The sequence below is a fragment of the Cystoisospora suis genome (assembly GCF_002600585.1).
Source record: "Cystoisospora suis strain Wien I chromosome Unknown contig_1527, whole genome shotgun sequence".
NCBI lineage: Eukaryota > Apicomplexa > Conoidasida > Eucoccidiorida > Sarcocystidae > Cystoisospora > Cystoisospora suis.
In genome coordinates this window covers 3857-14061 of record NW_027154327.1, presented here as the reverse complement: position 1 = coordinate 14061, position 10205 = coordinate 3857, and the positions used below count along the sequence as shown (strand labels likewise).

Below are 10205 nucleotides of genomic sequence, written 5' to 3'. Positions count from 1 at the left end.
GCTGGGCGTGGCGGAGCTCACACCTATCCAATGTTATTTTTGTGCAGCTGTCAACAACTCTCTTGTTACATTCGTTAGTAGATGGACTTGTGTTTGGGCGGTTGCGTGGTTGCGTTGTCGCGCTTGTGTGACTGCGGTATCTTCGTGTTTCGAAAGCACAACAATAACCTTGCTCAAACTAAACAGAATAGCTCTAGGTGGAAGTTCGCGGCTGGTGAGGGAAATCCCGTAGACTAAAAGCATCAATTGCAAAGCGCCGGCGGAGTCGCAGTTGGTGAAAGCGTACGCCAGCCCAAGCGTTCCCCCGACCCTGGCTTGACGTCTGCATCCTGAATGTTCAGTGTGTTTGCGGTCTAAAGGTGTAGTGTTCGTTAGCAACACTTAGCAAACATAGTTCTGGGGCTTGGGCTTCAGGGACGGCTCGTGGCCCGGGTGGTCCGAGCAGTACACTCCACATCGCACACCATCGTCCACTGGCCATAGACACACGCCGGACACGGCTTGTACGCGCGAGAACGTGGGTCCCGAGCCCCGTCCGCGACGTCGCATCGCTGGCTCCACACTACCCTCCGCCTGCTGATTCCTCGCCAGCACGTGTACGTTGCTTCAGTTGTATATCTTCGGTGGCAAAGATTTCAGACCGCTTTTCACTAGGAACTGGCGTTGCTCTGCCCGGTCACTTTTTTCCGCTGCCGGGAGGTGAGCGTCGTCTAGACAGCGTACGGGTTCCGTCCTTCTCGACAAACGACCACCGTCACGTGGGCGTTGGTGTCCTGAGGTCCCTGGGCCTGCCTTGCCGTGTTCGCTTCGCGGCAGCACACGCGGTTATCGAGCTGGCATTGCACGTCTCTGTAAAATATTGATCTTCAACGTGACGGAGGCGTATCCCTGGTTGGGAACCGACAAGATAGCCTACATCGGTAGCACGCTTCACTACAGTTTACGGCCCTACCCGGCGCCGCCCCAGCTTCCTACCCCGTCCCCTGCGACCGTAGCACGTGAGAGGAACGAAAGCCCAGTCGCCAGCTTGCAGTACTTCCTGCTGGTGGGCACCGGGGCAATGTTTTCTTTCGTGTCGCGTCCGCCTTCGTCGGAATGGCTTTCGCTGGTGACACCCATGTGGCGGCCTCCCTTAGCAAGTCCTTGTGGGTCGTTACTTGACTTGGCGGTACTCCGCTGAAGTCCCCTGGGGGCTGCACGTATGCCCACGAAAAGAAGTCTGCCACCGCCCAACTCCCGCACAGCACTGTCGCAGGCAAATTCTGCTGTGGAAAGAAAAGCAACTCACTTTTCCTCTTCTTCCCCAACGTATCCCCGACTCAGGTGCGTCGATACGCTGATTGTTCTCTCCGTCTGCCCGTCAGTGGGAGTATGGGCGAACGTTGAGAGCGGCCGCTGGATAGTCAACCGCGCACAGACAGACTCCCAAACACAATTACGGATTCCGGATTCCTGTCAGACACGATGGACTTCGGGAACCCGTACAAGCGAAACACACGATGAATAGACAACTCGGCAAATGCTTCGTCGTAGTCGATGGTGCAGCGGGAAGAAACGTGCCCTCTACACAGCCTGTCGATGACGACGCAGATAGAGTCGTAGGCTTGCGCGGCCGACGAGAGTAGCCCTATGACAAAGTCCACAGAAATACGCTGCCACAGTCTATCCGGGAAACTTAGCTGCTGCAATAACCGAGGTGGCTTAGTGCACCCAGACTTGTTTTGTTGACACTGCAGGCAGATTGCCGCAAGTACCCATGCACATCTCTCTCCCCATTGTCTCACATGTACTCTCCGGAGAAGGCCTTCGCTGTCTTCTCGACTGGCTGGTGGCCTGCGCCTAAGTAATCGAGTAAAAATGTAAAATTTGAGATCTTGCAGCTGCTGTCACATATACCCACACAAAACCGCGCCCTCTTGCATAAGGTAAGGCCGGTGCAGCGAGCGCTTCTTAGCCCGGACACCATCAGCTTGTCCAGCAAGCAATGATACGCTGAGTGTGTTCCGCACGTGTTCCTTCACAGTTCTGACACAGACGGATGAATCGGATACCACCCCGCCGTATAATTAGGACCTCCACTGCCTTTTTCGTTGTTTGGTCCGTTCTGGGGTATGCACGGTATTTCATCCCGTACTCTATAATTGGTAACGAACTGACTGGGGAGCACGCATAATATCGGCAGGATGACTAGTTCGCTTTGGAAAGATCAAAGAATGGCGGTTTGTCCCTTTATGAAATGTGCGCACCTGAAGCAGGAGCGTAACTGCTACACAGCCCAGTAGCTGACAACAGTTCTTTCCCTTAGATCGGATGATTGCGCCCGTGAGAGTAAGTGGGATATGAAGGCGGCTTCGTGCGCTTCAGGCCCCTGTGCGGACGCAGCTCCCAATGCGCAGTCCGACGCACCCGTGTACAATATGGACATTCTCTCGAAGTCCGGCAGGGCTAGCACCGCAGGGCTACATGATCAGTCCCTCAGTATATTTTGCTTGCTTGCGTATAGGCGTGACATGCAATGTGTACAGACGTGCGTGACGTCTATATATGATGTATCCGTGTGACATTTTCAGGGATGTGTGCACGTGGTGTAAGTATGCCGACAGGTATGTGGGGTTAGATTCTGATGTGCGCGGACTAAGCGCGCCCGTGTATGTCGAGGTTGTACACCAACGCAATGCTTATGTATGTGGGCTGTGTATGTAGGTATTTGTGGCGCGTGTAAGTACACGTGTTCACACATGTGTACTGTATGCGTACAGGTCCGTGTGTATGTATCTATGTGTTGCACGTGGAGTATGCAGACGAAATGGAGTGTGAGCTGCGTGCATGTTGTTTCCTGTGGCTTTCGCGTATGCTATGAGCACCTGTGTTGGAATATAGGTATGAAGGTGGCGTAGCAGACGTGTGTGGGGAAGCTATGGTGGTAGACACATCATGGATTTATGTTGTTCGTGATAACATGTATGTGAGCTGCGTGTGGTGATGTGTTTACATGGTGTGTGGGACCGGATGTGAGCCGATACCAGCAGCGCAATATATATGTATATCTGTTGTCTAAAGTATTTATCTGGCGTGCGCATGTCGACCCATAAATGTTAATGTGTATCGGCGCCATATTTATGCAGATAGATTTGCGGCGTGTGGACATGCTAAATTCTAAACCTGTGTATGTGTGGGCGTATGTTACTTGTGCAGAATGGCATGAATGTATGTTACTCGATACATACGTGTGTTTCGGAGGGGCGTTCTGACATTGCGGGTACTACGGATAGTGTGGGCGTGTTTTCCCTAGAACGCCTACTTGTTGCAACGTCGTGTCTCTCTTGACAACCGCGTACGCACGCCCATCCTGGCTCAGAGGTTACGCATAACTCATGTAATAGTAGGAACGTCATATTCATGAAGAAGTCTACGGGTCACACCCCCCCTAACTTGACTTACCACGGTTTCAGGCTCATACTCTCCCCATTCGCTTAGGCGGGACGGGGCGGTCTCTCCTCTCGCGTTGATTCCTGGCACTCGTTCCCTCGATCCGCGAGCTGTCGAGTTGCGCTAGGCTCCCCTACGAGCCACAGCAACGTCTGATATTCTGACTGGCTGTAGTCTCGTCCTCAGCACGATTCCTGTGAACTGCATTAGAACTCCTGTCCAGCGTTGCATTAGAACTCGCCGTTGCCGTGCAGTCACCCGATAAAACAATGGCACTCTCCTAGGAAGCCCACCTAAAGGGATGGTGAAGAGTGAGTCAAATGAACCAACTTTGAGTGCAGTCAAACTATTTTAAAGATGGTAGGGTAGGGACTCGTGAACAAGTGGCATTTCTTGCTTTCGCTCGACCGATCCAAGAACGTCTACTCAAGCGGAGTCTGCCATCAATTCCCCACTGTAGGGCTGCTCAAGCATCTTCCACACTAAGTCATTTGTCATGCCCGCAAGGCTACAGCGTCGCCCGGCTAATAGTCAGCAGGGCAACTGCTACAGTACCATGATGATACCCATCTAGGGGTACTGCCCCTGGCGGGACGACTCTGTGGCTGTCGCCGGACCGGTGCGGAAACAGACGCTAGGGTAAAGGGAAGACACGGGGGCAAGTGTAGACTGCTTGTCCTGCGTGGGCGTGACTTTCTGCGACGACGAAAGAAGCCGTGCGCACGCAGGAGAGCAGAGGGAGAATGAATCATGCACCACGTTGAAAAATACTGATCGAAACAGCGCCGTCGATTGCGCCCTTCTCATAGGCGAGCTCAGCTGTACACTCGGGTGTAAGCCAGTGGTCTTTGGGAGCGTGCGGCGGACTCCAAACACGTTGCAACGCGGAGTGTCCTTTTGTACAGCGGAAGTGCCGTGTAGTGTGACGCCGCAAGGAAAGCCATTCTCGGATCTGGGGCACTGGTGACCTAACATGCAGTGCCGCCAGTTGCTGTACACCGGGCAGCGCAACGGGGAGGTTCATGTTGCCACTAGCAATGTACACCGACCAGCACACTGGTGTCCACCTGCGGTACACCGGAGAACTCTCATATTGTTCCGATGGGTGGCAACATCTATTGCGCTTTGCCAGCCTCTTGGGCGGCCCGTGCCACTGGCGTTTCATTCTGTTTTCTCTTTTGTAGCACTCTCACGAGACACATAAGTCTTAGTCGAACTCGAGGGACTAGCAGGACGAGCCGTCGCCACGACTACCAGTCGCAGTACCTTTGAAGGCTTCCGGGGGGCGGGCGCAGGGAGGAGCCGTGCAGTTGCCGTTGTTTAGTCTCTATGATCGGTCAGACAGTTTCCCAGAAGGACTGATAAAGTGAATCGATTCCACCTAGGGAGGCCGCTGTAACCTCGCGAGTGTGGCGAGCTTCGAGGCACCGATGAGTCTTTAGGGAATGCAGGACGAGCCTGCTGCTCTCCGTCTTTGTACTGCAATGTGCTGGCTAGAACCGTTGGCTGTTCACTACTTGATTTGGAGATTCGCCTATTCTACTCCGAGGTTTTCCACAGAAACGGATCTCCAGCCATCATCAGCAGGCGTGGTTTTTCACTACGAGGACTGAAAGCCGTGGTGGTTTTCTCTTCTGCACACGGAGCAGTACGCCATGCCTTACCTCGCTTTTTTCCCGCATGCAATGATCTCCGTCTCTGTCGCTCATCGGTGTTTCTGTTTATGCTCTCTCTCCGAGAAAATCCAGCACGTCTTCTGCTGCTAATGCTCTATTATGCGGTTTTTTTAACATATGGCGCTTCATCTCGGCTCTGCTGCGCCCCCGTGTTCACTTTCTAGCGCACCCAAGTGGCGAGGCGCAGTCTGGTACATGAGACACCTGCCATGAAAAGCCAGAATGGTGGTGCCCCAGGGAGGTTCTTTTGCAAAGAACCGAAGTCTCCTGTAGTTGACTTCCAATCACGTTACACCAGTGGTAGCTCTTTTCCTCTTTGCTCCGCATGCATGCATGGACTTTTCCAGCTGTACTACCAACCGTGTAACCAGGGTGAAGCGGCCTTTTCTGGCCTGTTATCGTCATGTGTTCGACAGAGGCACCCAGCCATCTGCCTGGCGTCGCTGAGTTGCTCAGGGAATGCCTACATCTTCGTGTGTGGGCTGCTGCCGCTGAACTGAGATCTCCAGCATGCTCAGATCAGTCCCCTTCTTGTTAATGCGCCGAGGTCGCGAATCTTTCTCTACTTTTAGTATTGTGTCGCTCAGGGGGGCGCCGCACTCCTGAGTGTCCCGTTTTCGTTTCTCTCACTCACTCGACCCGTTAGGATGTTTATCCGCTTGAGACCATATTCTCTCGGGTGATATCTGCTTATAGCCGGCTCCCTTCCGCAAGATGCCTCGTCGCACACCAAGCAGAATGTCGTGTGATGGAGGTAAGATCTTCAGAATGACGCCCGCGTGGAGCTTCGGCGAAGGACAGTGTACGGGAAGCTGAGCATGATTAGGAGCAGACCTTTCGGTCACCACGTTTGCTTTTTTCCTTTCCGGAGTTTCTTAGCAAATGTGAGCGAGCATGTATCCGAACAGATCACAGCCCTCAGCGGCACTCTTTATTGTCGGGAGGCCTTTATGCATGCTCCATACTAGGCACTTCTCTCCTTACCACCGCATGTCTTTTTCTCCTTTCGTCGGACTCGAAATCCTCTCTCTTCTAGACGGAGACGCAACAGCTGGTCGTCTACTGGACGCTCTCCCTCCCACATAGAACCACTATACAATCGAAGCTGCATTGCTGTAAGGAGAAAGTGGCGTTTCTGTTTGGCGGGGCCCTACTGGGATATCTCACGAGATAAGGGTAGACATGCTCGTGTCTATCGACTGATTTAGCCGTGGAAAGACTGCAAGCTCCCATGTGTACATACAGCTAGTCGCTACCCCCGTACCACCTTGTACCATCATCCTGATAGGGTGTGACGGCAGACCTGGATTTGTAGTGACGGCCGGAGTGAGATCGGGAGAGGGAAGAGAAATAGTCTTGCTATTTCCCCGTGTGTCTTCCCTTAATCTGTCTGCCTATCTTTTCGTAGGGAGAGAGACAAGTGCTTCCTCTAGCAGGGCTCCTGGTGAACTTCATTGCATCAGAGGTCACTGGGTGACTGTACAGGAAGTCCCTTCAGATAGTCTATGGGCCACTAAGGCTGCTGTTGAGAGAGAGGTTGCTCCATGCTGTGATTACGGTAGGCCAGCTCGACTATGTACGGATAAAAGACAACGTGCAGGGGTGTTGACAGTCGCTATCATGCGGCATAAACGTATCACACCCGCTCTCCGTGTGTCTTCCCGGTGTATAGACACTTACTCCCGCTTTAGGATTCGCGTATCATACGGATGGCGTGCCTGATCATGCAGTGGCGTCCATATATAGTGACTGAGGTCTCGAACCTACGTGTATCTGAAGGTGTAAAAATGTTTATACTTCCAAAGATGAGCTTGCGTTACTTGCAGACGGAGAGGCTTAGAGAGGAGGAGGAGGCTTATCTAGCGGCTAGCGAGTCAGCTAGCTAGCTAGCTAGCTGTCTCCAGTTTGCGACCCAGACGAACGTGGTATCCCTCACCCACCCTTCCTTCAGCAGCGTGACTATGGTACACGTCTCTCCTTGTCCGGGTATCTCTTTCTATATATTCCTTGTGCACATATCTGTACATGTTTACAGACGCATGCCGGCAGTACAATAGCATTGGATACATCACTATACACGTCGTGGGACGGGTTGTGAAGGCGGGGATGTACTCCTTCATGCGGCAGAGCGATGTCCTCTGTGTGTGAGTCTTGTGTTGTTTTGTCGCAGTGTATGATCCGATCAAGAGGGAGCTCCATCTTGCGTAAGTCTGAGCGTTCATCTCATTCCTGTATGCAGGTTATATCTATGTATATGTAAGACGAGGATCCACGGGTTAAGAGAGACTGCACGTGATTTCTTCTCGCTTACTAGATCGCCTCTCCCCTGTAGTGTACATACACCTCCGTTTTGGTGTATTGAGTGCCGTAGAACCTTTTTTTCTTCTCCAGTTGACGTGTTCCGTTCACCCGAATGGGCAGTCGAGAGGGGTGTGCGTTTCTGACGTTCACATCATGTTTCTGATTCTCGCTAAAAGGCAATCGATCTATCAGTGTTCTTCCTTTCTTGTCTTCTCATATGTTTCTTTTTTGCATGTTGTTTCAGCTTTCAGTCAGAGGCACTGGCGACAGCAGCGTAAGATCATCAGAAACAAGAAACAGAACACCTCGAGGCTTTCTTGCTCCTAAGGGCACCTAAAGTCCCTAGAGACCGATCCCATACCTCTCGGCTCCTCCAGGCCCCCTCTCCTGCTGCTGTTGTCCTCCTCACTGACTCTGTCTGGAGGGACTTTCTCTCGTGTGGGGTCCAAGAAGAACCGCCGTGGACTTGAGAAGTCTTCCTTCTCTTCTTGTAGCAGCTACAGTTTCTTAGAGGAGAATGGAGAATAGTCGAGGGACTTTAGCGGAGGAGGTGTATATGAAGGATGTGTCCTGACGACAGTGGAGATCTATGAGCGTTTTTTTTGGCTCACGTCAACCACCTGAGAAGAGGAGCATGTTATATCTTCCTTCCTTCTTCTCCGCTACATGCGTCTGTATATACAACGGCACCCCCCAGTTGTATGAAGCCTTATAGTCTCATACTCTACGGGCAAGCAAGATGTTTCTTCAGGGGCAAAGGGAAGCCATCCATTTTACACAGTCCCGTCTTGCTCGCGTGGTCCTTTTGTATGGCGTACCTAGTTTGTTTCTCTTGCGACAGAATCTAGCACTACTGATCGAACTTCTTTCCTACGAGTGCTAGAGCCTACTTCCATTGATTCAACTCCTTTCTTATCGTCTCCTGTTGGTACACTATGGATTTCATGGTTGCTTGGGTGAATAGAGAGGTGTCTCTAGGCTTAGGTGGAGTGAGGAGTACCAAGGGCGACAGGATCTTCCCGCTGGTGCTGTTGTGTCGTGCGAGCGCAGAACGTTCCTTGATGGGACAACTACCTTACCTTTTACCTATCGTCTGAACGTACGCTTCTGTTCCGATCCTGTGAGTCCTTCATAGAAGACAAGGTTCCTTCGCTTATCCACGGAAGAGTGTGTATAGTGGCCTCTATCATGTCTGTGCTTTGATGTTGGGCACACATGCGCAGAGGATAAGAAGAAAGTACATGCCTATCTTGTATTCTATAACATGGGAGGTAGTCGGCCGACTCCTCTTTCTGTGGTCTTCCATAGGTTTTGAGATGTTCGGCCTTCCCCTACTTCTCGTGCGTGTATGGTGGACTCTTTAGCGTTCAAATATATACACTTCCCGGTCGGTGCGCATAATACCCTGCCGTTTGATACCCATTTTCTCCATCAAGACATAGGATAAAGGCGACGCCCTATCTTCTGCAGACTGCCGTTGCCTTCCTCGTTCGTATACCAGAGGAACCCAGAGATGACCTTACAAACCACTCCAGTTGGGTTTTCTTCTTCATGTAGAGTGTCCAAAGCTCTCTCTCGTGTTCTTATCCATTTCTTTCCTTGTCACTAATAGAGACCTACATCATCTCGCACATAGACGATGCATTATACGGGAAGGAGACCGTGGAGCTAGTTGTTTCATCTGAGCGAAGGAGCGTAGCTGTGAGTGAGGTGGTAAACTTGCCCGGTGTTGTAAAAGGGTTTGCTGCATCGTAAACCGGCTTTCTCAGATCCCTTTTCTTCTCCTCGCCACAAGACTAGGAAGGAAGAAACTCTATGTATGGATGTCTGATTCTGCATCTAATTCATGCTTCATTCCTGCTGGGAAAAAAGGATATCTCTATCTCACTCACTCTTAGTCCACCGAGGCAAGGGAGACGGCAAGACACTCTAGACCGTTGCAGACTGTAGCTTGCCTCTTACCGTGATTTATTTCTCTCCACCAATCTGAGTAAAACATGCTCTAGGTATTGATCGACCTCTTCACGCTTACAAAACGGGCTTCCATATGTGTGCCTAATGTTTTCTCTTCACTCACATCTCTATCCAAGTATATATACACATATGCGTGTAGATCTTCGTTCATACATGTATATTCCTTGGCTGTGATCGTCTGAGTGTCTTCAATAGAGTATTGGAAGGGGCGATATCTTGGTGGTGGATTCAGCAGGAGGAGCACATCGTGACTGTGAGGTGTGATGAATGATGTTTGAGTGAAAGGTTAAGAGATCGTCCAAGCATCCCTTGTATAGCCTGCTTCGAGAGCTTCTCTTGTTTTCTATCACATTGTACGATGTATCTAGGCAATCCTTGAGCGCGGGATCTTGACCGACTTCAGAGATGAATGGCCGCTAGAGTGGGAGCAGAAACCCCTCATCTTCAACGTAAGTGAAAAAGATAACTTGGCAAGACTGTCGCTTAACCCCCCTTCTTGCCTCTCTATCTTGTGAGAAGGTTTACTGGGAATCGACTTCTACTCCTTCTGCTTTTCTCTTTCTCTCTCTTCTCTCCCTATCGATGACTTCGCTCGTTTACTCCAGCCCCGCTAGCCGTCCCTCCCCCCCCTTCGCCCCCCTTCCTTTGACAGCAGTAGTCTCACCGTATGGTTCTTTGTTTCTAGAGTTCTTCTCAGTTGTCTTCTTGTTGTTGAGTGGCGGTTGCTTTCGAGAGTGTCTTGATGAACGTTCCCTTAAGCCGAACTTAGATAGCTAGCTAGCTTGCAAGAGGTCCCCCCTCAGGTAAGGAAGGAATCAACGAAAG

General features: G+C 51.3%; 2 protein-coding genes across 2 annotated transcripts in view; both read left to right on the top strand.

Moving 5' to 3' along the window:
- Window positions 1-628: 628 nt before the first annotated feature.
- Window positions 629-3248, top strand: CSUI_003429 (uncharacterized protein; the record flags this gene model as incomplete). Its single annotated transcript, XM_068063627.1, has 3 exons — window positions 629-1323; window positions 2256-2328; window positions 3196-3248. A coding segment is annotated over one exon (234 nt), but the record flags the coding sequence as incomplete, so codon positions are not given.
- A 1635-nt stretch (window positions 3249-4883) lies between these two features.
- The window catches only part of CSUI_003428 (uncharacterized protein), a 5910-nt gene continuing 588 nt past the window's right edge, over window positions 4884-10205 (top strand). Inside the window, exons 1-6 of the mRNA XM_068063626.1 lie at window positions 4884-5859; window positions 6514-6663; window positions 7276-7309; window positions 7651-7680; window positions 8457-8526; window positions 9749-9829. Coding sequence (XP_067924397.1) covers window positions 5820-5859; window positions 6514-6663; window positions 7276-7309; window positions 7651-7680; window positions 8457-8526; window positions 9749-9829 — 405 coding nt within the window. The 5' untranslated portion in view covers window positions 4884-5819. The remainder of the gene's footprint in view (window positions 5860-6513; window positions 6664-7275; window positions 7310-7650; window positions 7681-8456; window positions 8527-9748; window positions 9830-10205) is intronic.